The sequence below is a fragment of the Salvia splendens genome, chromosome 16, assembly GCF_004379255.2.
Source record: "Salvia splendens isolate huo1 chromosome 16, SspV2, whole genome shotgun sequence".
In the NCBI taxonomy this organism is placed as follows: domain Eukaryota; kingdom Viridiplantae; phylum Streptophyta; class Magnoliopsida; order Lamiales; family Lamiaceae; genus Salvia; species Salvia splendens.
In genome coordinates, this window is record NC_056047.1 from 10,346,300 (window position 1) to 10,368,505 (window position 22,206).

The 22,206-nt window shown below is 40.4% G+C and overlaps 2 protein-coding genes across 2 annotated transcripts; one reads left to right on the plus strand and one right to left on the minus strand.

Moving 5' to 3' along the window:
• Window positions 1-2,096: 2,096 nt before the first annotated feature.
• Window positions 2,097-3,451, minus strand: LOC121770006 (protein MIZU-KUSSEI 1-like). The gene has a single exon (XM_042166798.1). It carries the CDS (start codon window positions 3,270-3,272, stop codon window positions 2,478-2,480), a length of 795 nt encoding a protein of 264 aa, XP_042022732.1. The 5' UTR covers window positions 3,273-3,451; the 3' UTR covers window positions 2,097-2,477.
• Window positions 3,452-4,882: 1,431 nt separating this feature from the next.
• Window positions 4,883-5,392, plus strand: LOC121770162. Its single transcript, XM_042166950.1, has one exon. The coding sequence runs from the start codon at window positions 4,883-4,885 to the stop codon at window positions 5,390-5,392; it is 510 nt and encodes a 169-aa protein (XP_042022884.1).
• Window positions 5,393-22,206: the final 16,814 nt, after the last annotated feature.

Below are 22,206 nucleotides of genomic sequence, written 5' to 3' on the forward strand. Positions count from 1 at the left end.
TCTTCGTGATTTTATCAATGCAAAAAGATAGTGCACAATAGTTATTTAACATTCATTTCGAAATAACTCAAATTACACATGGTATAGTGAAGCCACTTATAAACTAAAGTTGTAATTATTTCGAGTCGACATGCGACATCATTTATATTAACTGTTTGCCCATCGTGCGTTGTTATCTAATTATCATAAATCCATTTATGTTTATGATGAAGTTGGAAGACAATTTCAAGTGGTATTGTCCCATTCTCAACAGACCGTGATCTACTCCTTCATTAATATTCAGATTCACCTAGCATAAAAATAAGTCCTACTAATAAATACTAACATAAAAATAAAAGTTCCGAAAAATTATTTTTTGTAGAGTTCGATGAAAGGATGGTAAAAGTAAGCGACCTTACCTGTCTCCGAATTGGTGTTTGTTACCTTGTTTTATTTGTCAATTTATGGAAGCGTGGTGGTTGTCAATTTTCATAATAAAGAGAAATGGGAAGAATTTGTTGTAGTATAAAATTTGTAAGTTGGACTTAGAGAAATCATCAGCACGTGTTAGGAACACATTATTGAGGTCTCCCATGTGTTGGGCCGTCTTCGATTTGGGTGTGTCCGTGGCCGAATCATGCCCAATCATTACAATTGTTTTTAAGGTTTTTCATTTCGGTTTATATCTTTGGAAAGAAATCTCATGACCACTCCATCCAAATAACAAAATGCATTTTGTAGTTTCCACTCAATAATTCCATGTGTGTCTCTGATTAAAATATTACAATTATCTGTATATCTAATGTATTTTTTGCTAAAATTTGGTTGTGTGAATTCCACCCAAAATCTTGGCACGGTGAGCAAAACCAGATAAGACAATACTAAATTCCTAATTATGTTTGTACCTAAGTGTAATTCATTCCGAGCCATTCACACTCAATAAGAAGGGGTGTAGATCATTAACTATGAATCATTAATGTGTTTAGACAGAGATAATAAAATAGCAAAAACAACCAAAAATTAGCAGACAACAGCCCTTGGAGGATAAAAGGGGCCCAGTTAGTAATCAAGGAATGGAGGGCCCGTAGGCCAATATTTGTTATCACTAACAGCCGTTTGATAGGCAAGATATATTGCCTACTTATTCTTTTGTCATTGTTTGATACATATTATCGAAAAATCATGATATGCTACAACCATATACTACAAATCAATAAATTAGAAAATGTTGTCTATAAAAAAAACGAAAAATGTAACCATATAATTTTTTCCATCATAAAATAATGAAAACAGTCTAAACTTTACGATTTTTCAGACATATTTTTATAATTATGAATTTCATACATTTTTTTTACTATTTGCCATAAACTTAAAAAATAAAGATTTTGATCAAACTAATAAAATAAATAAAAAGAAAAAACCTTCATTAATAATCTTATTACTTGGGTTGGATTGCTGGATTTTACCCTCTAGCGATTATAAACATTTTCAAATACTAGTATTTTATTTAAATTTTATATTTAATCAAAACGATTATAAACATTTTCAAATACTAGTATTTTATTTAAATTTTATATTTAATAAGAAATAAAGAATTATAGTCCGACATCTTCCAATCCAAATCCCAATTTGAAAGGAGCCATAACCCTCGGATGAATTGCAAATCAGAATTCAATATTTATCGAATTCCGATCATTCGATTCCCCATTCAGAGGCGCTGAATCTCCGCTTCTCGCCATGAACCCCACGTTGTCGCCGCCGTTCATGGCGGACACCGCCTTCTCGCCCTCCGACGACGGAGACGGGAGCATCGAGGACGCGTGGCACGACAACATCCAATACCTCATCAACATCTCTGCCATCGGAGCCCTCACCTGCTCCTCATCTTCATCTTCGTCAAGCTGCGGAGCGACCACCGCCGCGTTCCCGGCCCCACCGCCATCGCCTCCAACCTGAGATGCAACTGAGATGCACAATTGAATTTGCAGCTAGGTTTTGAGAGCAAATGAACTCAAAAATGGCGTATGTGGGAAGATTTGAGAAACCACCAAGTGGAAGAATGAAATTTGCGTGCCTTTTGTGGATCCAATAATTGATGCAGCTTATTTATCCAAAAAAAACAGCCCAAGATAATAATCTGTGCATTTGTTGCTCAATCTGCGGGCCTATGCAGGCCAGAGTACAAAAACGGGCTGATATGGTGGCCCAACAAGGGTATCAAATGAACGAAAATAACTAGATACTAATCTATTTCTTGGCTATGCAGGCTATCAAACGACCCCTAAATGCATTTATCCAGCTTTCATTCATTAGGGAAGGGGAAAAAACAGAGTAATTACCCCCACCTATACACAATATACCGTCATCATATATCCAACCAACCATCTCTCCTATCCCACTAAAACTTTCCCCATTTTTTTTTGAAGAAAAAGCCTAAAAACATTACTAAAACCGAAGCAAATTCAAACATAAACTTTAATTAATTAACAAAAAAAGATTCAAACTCTAAGCAAATAGATGCTGAGTTCGGGCCCTCCATTCCCATCCGGATTCATCATGTAGAAAGCCTCAGAATCCTTGCTGCCCACAACTCTCTCAAACTTGGCCCGCATATACATCATCTCCCCATCCCCCTCCTGCCCGCAACCCGGGCCGGGAAGCACCCCTGCCCCCATCGAGATCGGCCCGATTGCGTTGAGCACCTTCCACTCCTCGGGCCCGCAGTCCCTCCTCGTCGCGTAGCCGCACCTCTTCCCGTTGCAGTAAGTCCTCCAAACGGGCTCTTCCAGAAGCTTCGCCCCCTTCTTCTCGGCCCGCTTCTCGCACTCCAGCGCGATCCTCACCAGCCCGGACGCCATCTCCTTCACCAGCACGCTCGTCGGCGTCGCCAGCTCCACCAAAAAGCCCGGCCCGAGCTTGAAATCCTCCTGGAACGCGAAGCACACGTGGCCCCGCCGGTGCCCGAACAGCGTCCCGACGACCTTCGTCCCCAGGCCCGACGGCAAATTAGGCCTGGCCCGGCCCAAGGCCCGCGCCCAGCGCAGCTTCGCCACCGCCATGACGGAGAGCTTTTTACGCGGCGTTTTCTTGGCGGTTGCACCGGCGGAGCGGGAGCGGTGGAGGTGGAAGATGAGGTCGTCCTTGTTTACTTCTGCTTCTTCCTCGTGGGGGAGGTTGAGGATCTCGGCCATGTCGTCGTCTTCTTCGTCGTCGGCGCCCTTCTTCTTCCAGTTGAAGTATCTGCGGGAGAAGGAGAAGGAGTGGTGCGGGCTACGGGCCGTGATTGTCTTCATCTCTCTGTATCAGTTCAAGAGTGGTGTGTGATTGTTTTTGTTAAGAGTTGAGGGAGTTTTTATTGTAAGTTTTGTTGTGGGAAAAGAAGGTGAACAGCCCCACCAAACTGATTCAGGAAAATGTACGACAAATGAGACAATGAGAGGGATGGGGATCCCCTGCTGTGGTGGGAGCACAGCAGGGGCTGCTGCCCTCACACAACCAAATTTTTTAATAATAAATTTATATTATAAAAAAAAAAAAAATTTTAATATAAAAAATTTGTTTGGGTGAGGGCAGCAGCCCCTGCTGTGCTCCCACCACAGCAGGGGATCCCATCCCCAATGAGAGAACATACACTTCGCAGAGAGAGAGAGAGAGAGATGGAATGAGGGATTGTGGTGTGAGAGGAGACATGGATTTATCTAAAATCGTTTTCGGAATAGTGGGGCACTGGAAGAAATGCAATTTGCAAAATTTTATTTTTTTAATTACTTGGCTATTATTTTTATTATTATTGACTGATTTAAGTAAATTTTGCATTGGGAAACTGATAAGGTATAGGTAGAGACACACCAAACTGTAACCACTCTTCAACCGGCCTTCTAAATTAGTCCTTCAATTTACTTTTTTACTGAGTGCCCTATCCAATTTTATAAAAATACAAATTTTTTAAACAATATACTCTATTTTAATATATAATTAGTAAAATAAGAGTAAATAATTAATAAATTAAGAAAAAGAAAAAAATGAGTAAGGTAAGAGAGGATGAAAAGTAAAAAATTTAGAACGTGTTTATTTCCAAGGGACGAACTAAAATGGATGTAGTTTCTTTTTTAAAGGGACGGATGTAGCATATGGTCTAAAAATTTAAAGTGGTGGTGTATTAGGGGATGAAGAAAATATTAATTTTTGCTAAAGAAAAAAAGAATAAATGACCCATTTATGGTGTGACGTTCCAAAAATAAAAGTGACTTGCTTATGGTGAGAAGGACGGAGTACTAGATTCCAAAGTAATATGCGCATTGTTTATAAAAATGTAATACTATAAAATTAGTCCTCTTTTTTATTTTGGGGTATCCTATAAAATTAATCTCCTTTTATTTTTGGCAAGTTTTTTTAAGTGAGTCTCATTCTCTACTATCAATACATTAATCACTTTTTTCTTTATATCTTTCTCACATTTTATCAATTTTGTATTAAAATATGTATCATCTATAAAGTTTTTATTTTTAAAAGATAGGGCAATTAATCGGCAAAATTATTATTAATTTTTTTTTTAAAAAATGGAACTAAGAGCATCCTTAACGCGCGGGGCCGAGCCGCAATGAGCGAGTCCCGGCGCGTGCGTGGCGTTGGAGGGGAGAAAGTTCCGGCCCAGGCCGGTTCCGGGGCCGCAGTTGCGGCCTGGGGACGCTCTCGGGGTCCGGCCTGGCCGGCGTTAAGTGTGCCCGGGCCGCAACGAACGCGTCCCGGCCCAACGTTAGATGCTCTCCGGGCCGGGCCGCAAGTCCCCAAAAATTTAAATTTTTTTTTTCGAATTTTTGTCTATAAACACTGAACATTTGGCCACCATTTTTCCGCACTTTACCCATTTCAATCCTCTTGTATTCCCATATTTTCGGCTTCTATGGAGTGGTTTAACAGCGATGAACGTCAGATGAACGAGTTCGTCAATGCCAACAATTGGTACGTGCCGCCATCACCCCCATCGCATACGACGCCTAGTCCGGGGGTGGCTAGCAACATCGACATAACATTGTCAGTTGGCACTGATGAGTACGAGATCAGTGATATGGAGCCCGCTGAAGGGAGGGGCAAGGGTAAGGTTGCGGATGATGAGGGGCCGAAGAAGTATAGTCCACACGAGACATTGTGGCTGGCCAAGAACTTCGTCGACGTCTCCGAGGATCCTATCATCGGCAACCAGCAGAGCGGCAAGGTGTTCTGGCAGCGGATTGCGGAGAAGTATAACGCTGGTTGTCCTGGAGGGTCGTTCGAGCGTAGGTACGTGAAGCTGCGAAAGCATTGGAGTCAGGTCCAGAATGAGATGAACAAGTGGAATGGCAAGGCGGAGCGGGCACAACGGGCACAGCGAGATGGACCTCGTGGAGAAGGCCAAGGCAGAGTTCTTCGCTGAAGGGAAGAAGCACTTTAAGTACTTCGACGTTTGGAAGATTATCGAGAAGAGCCCGAAGTACACCGGTGAGGCCGAACCGACGGCAAGTGGGCGCCGAAGAGAACCAAAGTTTCCGACCGCCAGAAACTACTCTACGAGCGAATGAGGTCCGAGGATCGACCTCAACGTGACGGACGACGACGTCTTCTTCTCATCCCCTAGCACTCAAAATCGTCCGATGGGAATAAAGACGACAAAGAGGAAATAAAAGGGGAAGACAACTGCGAGCTACTCCGCTATGCCGCCACCGCCGTCCAATCAGTCTCTGGATAAGATCTCCGACTCTGATCTCCAACTCTATGTCGGAGATGAGTATTACCTGGCGGATGAGCCAGCTGACAAAGTTGACATCGAGGGATACTTCGACAATGTCGGAGTTCGATCTCGAGTTGCACCATGAGATGATCGTCTACCTTCGCGCACAAATGAAGAAGTAGTAGTTTTATCCTTTTTTTAAAAAAAATGTATGACGGCAGGAACCGGCGCGGCGGTTCTGAACCGGAGCGGTTCATGCGGGCAGTTCAGGTTCAAGAATTTCAGGAACCGGAACCGGCGGTTCAAATGATTTTTTAAAAAAATATTTATTATTTATTATTTATAAAAATTAATTTTATATTTAAAAATCAATCATTTGTCACAAATAAATAAATAAATACAAGAATTTCATAATAGCCCATATTTATTTGTTTGGCCTCTGAATTCTAAAAACCATTCTTGGTTATTTCTATTTTATAGAAACATCCTTGAATATTTTGTGTTTCACTTTCAATGTGGGATAAATACGTTGAAGTATTTTCTCTTATAACTACATGTTTAGCTCATTCATTCATCCTTTTCTAATGTGGGATACAAAACTTTCTTTTGTCTTATACTTTTCTTTATTTTTTTACTATATTTTATTATTCACTAATTTTATCTTTATTTTTGTCATGATTCTTTTTTTAAGACAAATTTATAGATAATAATAGCATAAAATAGAATAGTTAAATTAAATTTGAATGTTGCATGTTGCTCATAATTTGTATATTTATATAATGTAGATGTGTTCAAATAATATTTGGATTTAAATGTGCTCACTTTTAATAATTCTAAGGAATCATTCTTGGTTGTTTCACTTTTATAGAGACATCCTTGAATATTTTGTGTATCACTTTCAATGTGGGATAAAATATGTTGAAGTATTTTCTTTATACCTATATGTTTAGATCATTCATTCATCTTTTTCCAATGTGGGATACAAAACTTTCTTTTGTTTTCTACTTTTCTTTATTTTATACTACATTTTATTATTCACTAACATTATCTTTATTTTTGTATGATTTTTTTTCTATAACAAATTTATAGATAATAATAGTATCAACTAGAATAGTTTAGTTTGAATAGTTTAATTAAATTTGAATGTTGGATGTTGCTCATAATTTGTATATTTATAGAATGTGGATGTGTTCAAATAATTGGATTTAAATGTAAGCATGTTGCTAATTTTTCTCAATATATGGATTAAAATGTGAAAAGAACAACAATTAATATAATTTGTATCATAATGATAAAAATAGATAACTAAAGAATGATTTGTATAGCGATATAATATAGTTTATATATTTATATATTAGTAGTAGACTAATAGTATGATTTTGTATAATAGCTATTATTCTAATAGATGTAGTATAATTTATATAAATAAAATTATTAGTTGTGAATATATTCTTGATTGATAAGAATAAACAATTATTGAGTAATATGATTTGTATATGGATAAATAATCATTCATATAATAGTTATCGCTATATTAATACAATTTGTAATAATTATTCTCTTAATGTGTATAATGGTATTTATTAGTTAACATATACTATATAAACTTATACACGATAAAGGATTAAAGAATAATACTTTATGTAATAATATTTGTTGTTAAATTATAATTATAATAATAAAAAATAGTCAAGATATAAACAAAGATGATTGAAATCTACCATGTAGTTACAAATAATGACTTTTATCCCACATTGAAAGAAAGAGCAACACATCCAAGAACATGTAACTATAAAAGAGAATCATCCAATACACTATCTTTTAACTCAAACGCTCAAGTCCAACATTATAAGTTGTGACTTGTAGCCTCGGTCAAATAAAGACTAAAACGGATAAAAAAAAATTTGAACCACTGAACCTGCCCGGAACCGGCAGTTTTGAACCGCCACATGAACCGCCGGTTTTTTGAACCAGAACCGGAACTGCCTAGAACCTTGGCGGGCTGGTTTAGGTTCAATGAAATTTTGAACTGTGAACCGCCGGTTCCGAACCGGAACTGACTGTTTTTGAACCGTGTGCATGCCTAGGCGACACAATTAGTAAATATGTGACCCCCTCAAATGAGTTGCATGCCATAAACCTTGCATTTAGAGTGTCCACTATAAGGCGGACAACTCCAATAGCCCCGTCCCCTTTTTTGTCCACAGCCCCAGTTTTTTAATCCGTGCCCAAAAAAAGGTTTCCGCCACTATAGGCGGACACTTCCAATAGCCCCAAATTTTTTTCATTTATTTTAATTCAATTATAATTAAAATTATCGGACTATACGTAATTAGAAAAAAACGGCTATAAGTGAAGAAATTAAAATTAAACACTACATTTTCATCGTATTAAAGTACTGGAAAAATTATACAACGAAATATTAATCTATTGAACATCACGATGGTGTTCACACTGCGCCGCCACCTCTTCTACGTGCCCAAACTTCTTCAATCAAATCGTCCTGGAGTGCGGTATGTGCTGTGCTCCTGCGCATATCAGTGAAACGTTGGATCAAATATTCATTGCTCCGTGGTACGCCCATCTGGATCGGCACGGAGGCAACACCGTTACTTGTACTTGCGCCATCTTCCGGTGCCCAGCGCTCAGCAGCAAATCCTTCATCTTCTATTATCATATTATGCAATATGATACATGCTAACATAATATTCGCAACATCATCTCCGTGTCAAACTCGTGCCGGGCATCGTATAATGGCTCATCGCGTTTGGAGGACACCAAACGCTCGCTCAACATCCTTCCTAGCAGCCTCTTGTTTTCGCGCAAAATATTGTTTCTTCGGTCCAACCGGTTGGCGAAATGTCTTGATGAATACGGGCCACCGAGGATATATCCCATCTGCCAAATAGTATCTCCTTCTGTACTGCGTGCCGTTGGCTACGAAGCTGATTTCGGGACCTCCCCCCGGCACTCATCATTGAATAGAGGCGATGACTGAAGAACATTGAAGTCGTTGTTCGAACCTGCAATACCGAAATACGCATGTCAGATCCGCAAACGGTAGTCAGCAATGGCTTCCAGGATCATCGAGGGATGCCTGCCTTTGAAACCAGTAGTGAACTGGCCTTTCCACGCCACCGGGCAGTTTCTCCACTCCCAATGCATGCAATCGATGCTTCCTAACATTCCTGGGAAACCGTGAACCGCACCGAGCATATCTAGCAGTCTCTGGCACTCATCAGGGTTGAGCTTTCGTAGGAACTCCCCACCAAATATTTCTCGGATCCCCTTACAAAACTGTCTGAGAACCGTTAGGCTAGTCGTCTCACCCATCTGTAGGTATTCGTCGAACATATCAGCCGGTCCGGCGTAGGCAAGCTGCCGGATTGCTGCGGTGCACTTCTAAAGAGTAGACAGCCCGATCCGGCCAGTGCAATCACTTCGGAGGGTGAAGCACCGGTACATCTCCGTCAAATTCGTCGCTATATGGTTGAAGAGCCGTTGCGACATTCTGAATCGCCGATGGAAAATCTCGGGTGGATAACGGGGGTTATCCACAAAGTAGTCCGCCATTAGACGCTGGTGCGCTCCGCTATGGTCTCGTTGGATGGTCTGACGACGAGTAATCGCACGAGGGATCGCGGCCTCCCCCGCACGCGTCGCATCCTCCGCGTCGGCGTTGTTCTGCACCTCTTTAATCAGAGAATTCCACGCCTCGTTCCACAAATCGTCCATTTTAAATACCAATGGAATCCACAAATTTTAGTGAGAGAAAGTATGAGTGAAGAATTGGAATGGTGTACAAATAATGAGTGAAATGGGGTGTATTTATAGGTAAATTAAATTAAATTTTAAAAAAATAAAAAATAAAAAATCGCCCGCCCCGCCGCAAACTGCCTCCACTATAGGCCGGCTCACCGGCCGCACCGCCGCCCAGCGACCGGCGCGTCCTCGCACATTTCTCGGCCGAAGGCCTTCCGCCCCTTTTTTTTGTCTTCTTCTGGGCGGACGTCCCGCCCACTATAGACCGCCCCGCCTTCGCCCTCGCCGGGGCGGTCGGCGCACCTATACTATGGTGGACACTCTTATATTACAATTGTTGGGAAATAAACACAGGCAATCACGAATATGAAAGAGAATGAACACAAGAAATTGTTGACCCAATTCGATACAATGTGTATCTACGTCTGGGGGCGATGCCAAGCCAGGGATTTCACTATAAAATTTCAGAATAAGCATAATTTAACAATGAGGGAGCACCTCTATTTATAAGCAACTAGAGAACCCTAATTCTAGTCAAACTAGGAAACATATATCACAAGGAAACAAATCCTAAACATGGTAGGAGATAAATTAGGCTCCATAATTAACAATCTCCCACTTGGAGACTAACAACTCCTAAACAACCATTTCCGCGTGATCTCATCCCTTCATCCGCTTAGCATCGCCTAACCTTCTCTTCAAGTTCCAAGGCCAATTGAAGCTATGCATAGCTTCAATTTCTCTAAGGTCACCACCTTAGTAAACATTTCTGCAGGATTCTCACTTCCAAGTATCTTCACAAGTTGCAGGATTTTCATCTCCACTAGGTGTCGGATGTAATGATACTTCAACTCCACATGTTTTGTCCCAGAATGAAACGCTGGATTCTTCGCCAAGAAAATAGCACTCTGACTATCACTGTAGAGTATGCTACTCTTGTTCTCCTTCCCAAGTTCATCTAAGAAACTCTGCAACCACACCATCTCCTTGCTTGCCTCTGTCGCAGCTACATATTCAGCCTCCGTAGTAGACAAAGCGACGGTCTTCTGCAACTTAGAAGTCCATGAAATAGTAGTACCACCATAAGTAAATACATACCCGGTTGTTCTTCTTCCCCCATCAAGATCATTGGACGCCAAGTCTGCATCCACATAACCTGCCAGCTTGACATTCTTGCCATTGAAACATAAGACACTTTTTGTAGTACCTCTCAAATATCGAAGGATCCATTTAACTGCTTCCCAATGTTGCTTGCCCGGATCACCCATGAACCGACTCACTACTCCCACTGCTTGTGCAATATCAGGCCTCGTACACACCATTGCATACATAATACTGCCAATTGCTGAAGCATAAGGAATTTTCTTCATTTCAGCACGTTCTTCTTTTGTACTCGGCGACTCCTTCTTTGACAGCTTAAAGTGACTGCCTAAAGGCACACTTACTGGCTTCGAATTATCCATGTTGAATCTTTCCAAAACCTTACCAATGTAAGCAGCTTGCGAAAGATACAATTTTTCTGCCGCCTTGTCACGCTCGATTCTCATGCCCAAAATTTGATTAGCCTCTCCAAGATCTTTCATGGAGAATCGCTCAGACAATTGCCTTTTCAACTTATCCATCTCCTTTTGATCACCTCCTGCGATCAACATATCATCAACATATAATAACAGGATAAGATAGCTCTTGTCAAACCTCTTGTAGTAACAACAATGGTCAGCGTAGCATCTTTTATAGCCAATCTCCATCATGAATCCATCAAACTTCTTGTACCACTGCTTTGGAGCTTGCTTTAAACCATACAAGCTCTTCTTCAACTTGCACACAAGATTTTCCATTCCTTTTACTACGAATCCTTCAGGCTGTGTCATGTACAACTCATCCTCCAAATCACCATGATGGAATGCCGACTTTACATCCATCTGATGTAACAATAGATTTTCTGCAACTACCATACTCAACACTAAACGAATAGTAGTTAGTTTCACCACAGGAGTGAACACATCTGTATAACCAATACCGTATCGTTACTCAAATCCCTTGACAACCAGCCTAGCCTTGTAGCGCTTGCTACCATTAGCTTCACATTTGATTCGATAGACCCACTTGCAATGCAACAAGCTCCCATGTGCCATTCAGGAGAAGAGAGGCAAACTCATCATCCATGACAATTTTCTACCTTGGTTTATCAGGGCCTTCTCCTGCCTCTGCATAACACTCGGGCTCACCACCATCAGTAAGTAACAAATAGAAATTAGAGGGCGAGTACCTATCAGGTGCACGTCGCTCTCTAGTCGATTTAGGCAGCGGAATAGTCGGTGGTGGAGTGCTTGGTTCTTCTTCAAGCACCTCTTCAGCATTCTGACTCTCCTTGCTTCCACTCGAGTTTGAGATGTCTAGCTCGACCACTTGTGGCTCATAACTGCTGGGACTCGACGCCTCCAATCTATCCTTGTACAATACTTGTTCATTGAAAATGACATCTCTACTGCGAATAACCTTACGGTTCTGCTCATCCCAGAGTCTATAACCGAACTCATCGCCTCCATAACCAATGAACGTACACTTAATAGATTTAGCATCCAACTTACTTCTCTCAACGGAACTAACATGAGCATAAGCAAAACAACCAAAGATGCGTAGGAAAGATAGATTTACCTCTTTTCCTGTCCAAACCTCCTCGGGTATCCGAAACTCCAAGGGAACTGATGGACCTCTATTAATTAGAAATGCAGCTGTGTTGACTGCATCTGCCCAAAAACTCTTTGGCAATCCACTTTTCAATCTCATGCATCTTGCTCGCTCGTTCAACGTTCTGTTCATGCGCTCTGCGATTCCATTCTGCTGTGGAGTTCCTTTCACAGTTTTCTCCATGCGGATTCCATTCTCGGCGCAGTACTCCTTGAACTTTGCAAGTTCATATTCTCCTCCATTATCGGATCTTAGGCACTTCACCTTCAGCCCAGTTTCAGTTTCAACAAGGGCTTTCCACTTCCTAAAAGCGTCAAACGCATCGGATTTACTCTTCAGAAAATAAACTCATAGCTTTCGAGTAGAGTCGTCGATGAAAGTCATATAATATTCAGAGCCTCATAGGGACTTCACAGGTGCTGGTCCCCATAGATCCGTGTGGACCATCTCCAACTTCTGTGTCTTCAATTTTCTGCCTCCTCTTGAGAAACTCACCATTTTCTGTTTCCCAAACACGCAATCCTCGCACAGGCCAACTTCAACAGTTTTCAGGCCAGACAGTAAACCTCTTGAGCACATTATCTTCATCCCTTTCTCGCTCATGTGGCCAAGACGACAGTGCCACAAATCTGCATTATTTGCCTCACTTGCAATATCAATGCAATCTTTGGAGTTAGTTGTGGTATACAACGTACCCTCCTTCTTACCTCGAGCTACTATCATAGCTCCCTTGGTAATCTTCCAATTGTTGCAGCCAAACGTCACGGTGTACCCTTCTGCATCAAGCTGCCCAATCGAAATCAAACTTCTCTGCAATCCAGGAATGTGTCTGACTCCATTCAGTTTTATCACGGATCCATTGGACGTCACTACCTTCACGTTTCCCTTTCCCACGATATCTAAGGGCTCGTCATCAGCCAAATGTACCTTCCCAAAATCGCCAGAAACGTAGTCTTCCATTATCTCCACATTGCTGCAGGAGTGGAACGACGCTCCAGAATCCAATACCCACGATTCCATCGGACTACTTACACTCAAGACCAACGCCTCGTCATCGTCATCAGACATGGTAGCGTTTACTGTCTTCTTGTTCTTCTGATCTTTATTCTTATACTTCTTCGATGCCTCACACTGATTTCTAAAATGCCCAAACTCATCACAATTCCAGCATTTAACTTTATCCAAATCCTTCTTGGATTGGCTCCTTCCTCTGGAATTTGATCTTCCACGATTTTGCTTTCCCTTCGATCTGCCTCTCTGTTCTGTATTCAGTGCTGATCCCGAAGTAGAAGATCCTGATTCTCTCCGGCGAACTTCCTCACCAAACATCAGATCTCTTACTCTGTCAACTGTTAGGTTTGTCTCTGCAGCAGTAACTGCTGTCACTGTGCCAGCCCAACTCTTAGGTAGAGATGATAGCAAAATCAGGGCACGAATTTCATCATCGAATTTTATATCAACCGAGTTCAGTTGCGAAGTAATCATGTTGAACTCGTTGAGATGTTGTTGCACCAGCTTTCCCTCTTGCATTCTAAAATTAAACAATCGTCTAATCAGATGTACCTTGTTTGCCGTTGATGGTTTCTGATACATGTCCTCCAAGATCTTCATCATCTCCTTTGTCGACTTTGCTGCAGTCGTGTGATAAGCCACATCCTTGGACAACGATAGCCTAATCGCGCTCATCGCTTTTCTGTCCAGCAGCTCCCACTCCCCCTGTTCCATCTTTTCGGGTTTGGTTTTTAAAGGCTTCCAGAGATCTTTACCGTAAAGGTAATCCTCAATCTGCATCTTCCAAAATCCGAAATCAGATTTGTCGAACTTCTCTACAGCAATTTTCTCATCGATCCCCATCGTGATTCTACCTCTTAAACCCTAGGCTCTGATACCAGTTGTTGGGAAATAAACACAGGCAATCACGAATATGAAAGAGAATGAACACAAGAAATTGTTGACCCAATTCGATACAATGTGTATCTACGTCTGGGGGCGATACCAAGCCAGAGATTTCACTATATAATTTCAGAATAAGCATAATTTAACAATGAGGGAGCACCTCTATTTATAAGCAACTAGAGAACCCTAATTCTAGTCAAACTAGGAAACATATATCACAAGAAAAAAAATACTTCAAGGAAACAAATCCTAAACATGGTAGGAGATAAATTAGGCTCCATAATTAACAGGTCCTAATTTCAAATCATCACCAAAGAAGTGGAGAATGATATATTTTTCAAAGGAAAAAATAAATTATTGTGGTGTGAATAAATTTGTATCTAAAGAATTCTATAATTAGTAGTATTACACCATGATGTAAACGTCCATCAGTTTGCATGTTTAACTTGTCTGAGTTTCATTCGTGTCAAAGTTTGACTAATTAAAATAAGTTTGAAGTTTGTCTGCTGGCATCTATATATAATGACGTTTGTAATAATTGTTTTGGGCACCAAGATTACTACGTATTTTTGCATTTGCGAAATGAATTCAAAATTAGCTAGTTGGAGTGGACAACCACATAAGTCCTAATGATTTAAATTCAGATTAAAATTTTATATACCAAAAACTCACATTTCCTTTATTTTGTTATTCATAAATAATACTATGATCATACATTTAAAACTCACGAAATACTATGATCACATGAATATCTAAATCACCATCCAAAATGTGTAAAATCTTCTAATTGTTTTTTTATACATAGTCCCTATAATTTGTCATTTGTTCTTACATTTTTTATATGCTCAATCTCTCATAGTTATTCAAGGAATCAAGGGGTACTAAATAAACAACCTACAGATTCCAAATTACCTAAATGTACAATTAAGGCATGAAATTTTAGAGGTACAATTGTACTCCTTGTTCTCACTTTGATACACTATTAGTCCTTATTCTATCAATGCAAGCAATTATTCCAATAGCGATCGGACATACCAAGCAACAAGTGACAACTCACAATTGATAGATCTGCCTATCAATTCTCTCAATATGCACACGATTGCCCATCTACACGAACCGAGAATGTTTTGTCTAAATATGCAAAAAAAATTTGTCATAAAATTAGTGGCCCGTGTGATGCAATGATGAGAAATTACATCGAGCCAATAAAACCTTAATCCTCAAATGAATTCGCTGTAAAGAGCTGCGCTCACAATCATTACATGATTTTAAAATACATTGAATTATGACAAAATTAGTACTCCACATATGATTTTTCATTATTATTTATAAAATAAAAGTACTAAAAGAGGTGATATCATATGCAGCCGGCCCCTCCACATGCACCATAAAACTGTAGTGCATAATTGTCAAAACTCATTGAATATAAGGGCATAGCACCTAAGTCATTTTGACTGTTAAAAGTTTTAAAATAGTAAAAACAAAGTTTTGTCATAGGTTCAGAATTCTATGGATCAACTAATCATGATCTGCACCCAGCTACCAACCTAAATATAGGTAGCTTTTAATTAATTAATCTTTTGTATTTTTCTGAAGAATTATTGGGGTATGATTTATGGAATCAAGATCTAAATCAATCATTAAAGTTCGGCTTTAATCATGCTTGATATATAAACTGGTGTTAAAATTGGATATGAGATCTTTCGTTAGTGCCTAGTGGGAGATATGAGGGGAAAATAAATTCATAGTTATCGTTAATTTATTTGTTATGAGACCCAGTGATATATTTGAAATACAGTATCAAATAAAGTAATTTTGCTTAGTGTCTGATTTGAAAATATTATCCGTAATCTGAATTTTTAAAAATATTTTATCATCGCAATATGTTAGTAGTATTTATTTGAGTACTTTATCATTATATTACCACTTTGGGATGATCTACATTATTTTGTGACTGTGTTCTTTACATATCTCATTGGTATGTATTTTTCCGGGCCTACGGTTACATTGGGCCCAACCCAAAAGGCTTAAATATAACTAAATGGGTCACATTACTTGGGAACAGTCATCACATATATAGTGAATTTTATGTAGTACTCCTAATTTATTTTTTTCATACAATAACAAAAATGCAAATTGTCTAAAAAGCCACGAGTTTAGTCACATTCTGATATGTAACTTCAAAAAACAATCAATTATATCAAAATTTTGACATTTTTCTTAATTATTTAATGATGAAAATTTTAAGTGTGTTCTACGTGTCTGAATTTATTGACATGTCACGCACAAGTGTAAAAATTTAAAATGTGTGACCGACCAGGTGTCTTAAACGATGTTGTTGAAGTAGTTGAACATTTTGTCCATAGAGTACTTTCTACCTCCCATATCATACATAATTTTTCCGGAATTAGAAATTATAGAACAATTGTAATTTGTAAAAATGTCAAAAAAAAATTATGATACTTTATAATAAACCAATTTTAAAAGTTAAGTGATTGACAAAAAATGACCAAACTTTATGTTTTAAGATTATAGTTCTTCAATCATATGAAAAACCTAACGAATCATGGATTACAAAGCCACGAATAAAAACCCAAAGACAAATATAAATAAAGAGCTTTCGAATTAAAATCCAACTTAGTTCATAAGATGAAGCAAATGATTTAAATAACCCTCAACACAATGTCTTGGAAGTAGATGAAAATGTGTTTTTATTTGGGCGGGAAGGGATTGAGGCCTTGTAGAACGGCAGTCCAGTTTCTAGTGCGGGGAACAAAGGTGTGGGAAGATGGTCCCAATCCCAGCCGTCGAATTTATCGGGTTCGGCGTTGATAGCCGTCTGATCGCATCAGAATTGCAATCAGCTGCGTTGGTTTGGGCTGCGAAAGCACGCTCAAAAACTCGGCCCCCGTTTCCTCCCTCCCTTCCCTCGCTGCGCACTCCCAAAAGCTCTCTCCTAATAAAATGCAATATACATTTATTTTAATGTATCTCAACAAACCACGTCGTTAAAATTGTTGGCAGTGTTATTTTTTATATTTTCTCAAAATACCACAATTTACCAAATTTTATGGTTATTTCAAAAGTTGCCCAAAAATGGAATATCAGACTAAAAAAAAAAAACTAAGCTAACGGAGTAGATGAAAACGAATGAATTGATCAATCAGGGAAAACTAACAGCAAAAGTCACCTGAACTGAAAATCACAAACTAGTAGAGTATTAAAAGGGGAAAAGCGGATACTAACCGAATTCGAGGTGGCCGCCGGGAAGGGCGAAAGTACCTTAGCCGACGGCGGTGCGGCGGCGGCCGAGCAACACCTTATTTCCTTTGAGCAGAAAAACTCCCACCCCAACTACTGGCTTCGGTGGCGGCGACGACACTGAATGTTTGATTTACTGGAGTATTGCTCAATATAAAATAAATTATAAAACCTTTTTGCCAGGTCGGATCTAAAATGGAGTACATGTAATGTGAATACTAATAGCATCCGTAATTGCTCCCGTCCCGAGTGCGGGACGTCCGTGCGGGACGTCCGTCATTGTGCAAAGGTGACGCGGATACGGACGTCCGCGGCGTTCCCGGGACGTCCGTCGCGACGTCCTTGTGGATGTGCGCCATTGCGTTGACCCCACGGACGTCCGCGAGGAGGTCCCGATTATTTTATATTTTTTTTTCAAAAATTCTATAAATACGGCTCGTTGAATTTCATTTCATTCGCACCACTTGTATTAACCAGTATCTCTCTCTCTACGTTTATTTTATATATCCAGAATGGCTGGTAATGGTAGTGGTTTTGGTGCGGGCGGTAGCGGTGCGGGTGGTAGTGGTGGGGGGTATGATGACATTATGAGGTGAATTCATGCACGTGTGCAGGAGGCAGCGGAGAGGGAGATACAGGCGGCCTTGGCGCCGGCGGTACCTCGACCCATCCATCGTCGATCTATAGTACCCCGGGACCTCCTCGCTACACACCATCGGTTATACGAGGATACTTCGCTCCGGAGCCACGATTTGGGGAGAACGTGTTTCGGAGACGTTTTAGGATGCATCGTTCGCTCTTTCTGCGTATCGTGGGCGCTTTAGAGCATCGATACGGGTATTTCATGGTGCGGGAGGATGCGGCTGGTGAACCCGGCCACACGCCGATTCAGAAGTGCACTGCCACAATGAGGCAGCTGGCATACAGAGGCACGACCGACATGTTCGATGAGTACCTCCACATCGGCGAGACGATTGCCCGCGATTGCCTTAAATATTTTTGTCAGGGCGTTAGGGAGATATTCGAGGATAGGTATCTGCGGAAGCCTACCCCCGAAGATTGTCAAGCCCTGCTTGATATGCACAGGACTCAGCACGAGTTTCTGGGGATGCTAGGCAGCATAGATTGTATGCATTGGGAATGGAAGAACTGCCCCGCTACCTGGAAAGGGGTGTACACTACGGGTTTCAAGGGCAAGAATCCCACGATGATCCTTGAAGCGGTAGCTGACTACCGGCTATGGATTTGGCATGCCTATTTTGGAGTAGCCGGGTCGAACAACGACATCAACATCCTCCAGTCGTCGCCCCTTTTCAACAACTAGGGCATGGGCGTCGGTCCGGCCGTCAATTTCGTCGCCAATGGCAACCAGCACAACATGGGCTATTATTTGGCTGATGGGATATACCCTATGTGGCCCGTCTTTGTGAAGAAGATCAGATGCCCAACAGAAGAAAAGAAGGTATATTTTGCGGGTCGTCAGGAGGCAGCGCGCAAGGATGTGGAGCTGGCATTTGGTGTGCTCCAGAGTCGATGGGCAGCAGTGAAGGGTCCATCACGGCTGTGGTATGCTGAGAGCATCGCTGATATCCTGTACGCATGTATTATCATGCATAACATGATTGTCGAAGATGAAGGTCCAGCACTGACGGATTGGGCCAATGATGATGCTGATGCTGCGGGTCCAAGCCACGACGTTGCCACCAGCAATGTACGTATGGGTATACCCCATGAGGAGGTCGAGCGAGTCCGTGCATTTGCCAACATGCGCCAAAAACAAGCTCATATTCGACTTCAGAATGATATAATTGAAGAAGTATGGCAGCGGATGGGTCGTCGTGGATGAAATTTTTATTTGTTGAAATGTACTTTTTAGTTTTTTTTAAAATGTACCTTTCTTTTTTTATTTAATGAAATTTTTATTTTGTAATCGTTCAATAAATTTTAATTCCGTAAATTATTTAATTCCGTAAATTGTTTAATTTGGTGAATTTGTGAATTTTTATTAATGTGGGAAGTCCGTCAGGATGTCCTTGGGGATGTCCGCCAATGTGCAGTGGGAAGTCCTTATGACGTGGCAGTGCAGTGGGAAGGGCATCCACAGTGGTGCGGATATCCCGGCGGACATCCCAAAAACACCTCGTGCCACGTCATAAGGACTTCCCACTGCAGTGACACGTCATAAGGACTTCTCACTGCACAGTGGCGGACATCCCTAAGGACATCCCAACGGACTTCCCACATTAATAAAAATTCACAAATTCACCAAATTAAACAATTTACGGAATTAAAATTTCGACACAAATACGGAGAAATTGCAACCACTTTATTTAAAAAAAACATACATAGTAAAAAAAAAACATACATAATTATTTAAAAAAATTATATAGTTAAAAAAATACAAGTGTGGTGAATGAATGAAATTCAACGAGCCATAATTATAGAATTTTTTATAAAAAAATAATAAAATAATCGAGACGTCCGTGGGGTCAACGCAATGGCGGACGTCCGCAAGGACGTCGCCACGGACGTCCCGGGAACGCCGCGGAACTCCGGTGTCTGCAACGGACGTCCGTATCCGCGTCACCTTTGCACAATGGTGGACGTCCCGTGCGGACGTCCGGCACGCCGGTCGGACGCTAGGACGGGAGCCATTGCGGATGCTCTAATGCGACTGATTTAAACAAAATCTAGGCCGGGACCTACCTGCAGGAAAAAAAAAACTTTTACCGCGATATTAATAAATGAAATATCCCAATTTATGCTGACTTGATTCCAAGTTTCCAACTAATGTGATTGTCAATAATTGAGGTTGAGTGTTGTGAAAATAGTTTTCTTTCCTTTTTCTTTTACTTTTTCTTTTTCTTTAATCAATTAATCTTGATTATGAGGGCACCCGCAACGCTGTGCCGTTGCGGTTCCTATGCCGTTCCGGCGGAACGGTTCCGCGGCGGCACGCGTTGCAGCCTACGTTCCGTCGCCATTCCGTGCCGCCCCCGTTCCTATGCCGTGCTCCGTTCCGTTCCGGAGGAACGCGGAACGAAACGTTCCGCCACGCGCCTAGGCGACGTGGCGGCCTCCCATTCGACGCGTGAAGCTCACTCGCTGCCCCACGAGTGGACTTCGTCCCGGTGACGCAATAATTCAATTTTTTTAAAAAAAATACGAATTTAATAAAAAAAAAAATTTTGCAATGGTAATGTGACCGTTTTTTTATATCCGTTATATATATTTTTTATTTTTTATTTATTTATTTACTCTATAAATACTCCTATTTCATACTCATTTCAATCACAAACACACATCTATTCCTCTCTATTTCCACCCCAATTTTCATCTCAAATCAACTCTCGTTTCCTTCTCCCAAATTTAATCAAACTAATGGATCATTTTGAACAAATGCGTCAAATATTGCAACAATCACTTGAAGAAGATCGACGACGGGAGGCCGAAGAAGCCGCGCCGCCCCAACGACGCTCCCGTACGTACATCCATCGTAACCGGGAGGAAGCCGCTGCAAGGTTAGTACGCGACTACTTCTGCGATAACCCGGTTTGGGGAGATACGTACTTCCGTCGCCGTTTCCGCATGGGGAAACCTTTATTTCTCCACATCGCGAATACTTTGGCAGCCCGGGAAGAGTTCTTCCAGGAAGGGTACGACGCGGTCGGCCGTCCCAGCCACACGACGCTGCAGAAATGTACTGCAGCAATCCGCCAGCTTGCCACTGGACAAACGGCCGACATGTTCGACGAATACCTCCACATCGGAGACAGCACTTGTGTGTTTTTTAATAAAGTGTGTTTGTTTTTTAATAAATTGTGTTTATTTAAATTGAATTGGGTTGGAAATAAAAAAAATGAAATTGAATGAATAGTAATTTAAGGAACGGTTAAGGAACGAAGGGTTGCAGGTTCCGTTCCTTAGTTAAGGAATGGAGTAAAAAAGTAAGTGGGGCCCTCAAATAGTGGTTTAAGGAACGGTATAGGAACGATATAGGAACAGCGTTATGGATGGCCTGAGGGCTGAGCAAAACAATTGAAAGACTGAACCGTGACGTGCATTAGACTATAATCATTTTGGCGTAAAAGGTGTGAAGGAGATCATTTTATAATTTGTAGTACTACTAGCTTTTTAAAATCGTATGCTTTGAATCTATAATGCTCCTATAACATATACAAAAAAGATTTCATTTTATTAATTATAGAAAGAGTAAAATGCATAATAAGGAAATACTTAACATAGACCTGAACTTTTAATGTTGACTCTTTGTGGTTCTTAAAAAGAAACATTGTGTATGTTTTTAACTTTGTAATTTTGCACATTTTCAATAAATGAATTGATCGATGTTTCTTCCTTTAGTTTGAAAATTTGTTGAAAATGTGCAAAATCACATAAAACATGTCAAGTACAACATACAAAGACCTTCTGTGATATTTTTTTTATCCAAAAACTGCAAAGGTTCAACTCCAAAAGTTCATGTTCTATTATGTAGTTCGCTCAAAATGTTATAATGATTTTTTATTTATTATTTTATGTAAAAAGTTCATGGAACCGATTAAAATTGATATGATCAGAATTTTTATATGGAAAATGGACGATTAAATTACCAGTCACCCCTAATCGAGGTGAATAGTGAAAAACCAAATATGGACTGGAAAATTATAATGATGCGGAATTGAATTCCGTGAGAAATAATTACTAAATGACATTCATCATAGATTGTAACCAGAGCTCGTTTCTTTAACATTCTCCCAATAATATTAATTAATTAAGGAGGAATTTGGATTTTGTAAATTCGTGGTTTCTATGAAAGGGCTCGAATTAAGGGTTAAACTAAACTCTTATTAGAGCTGTTTGAATTGTTTGATCTAACTAATTTGATTGTTTCATTCTAAGAGTGAATGAGA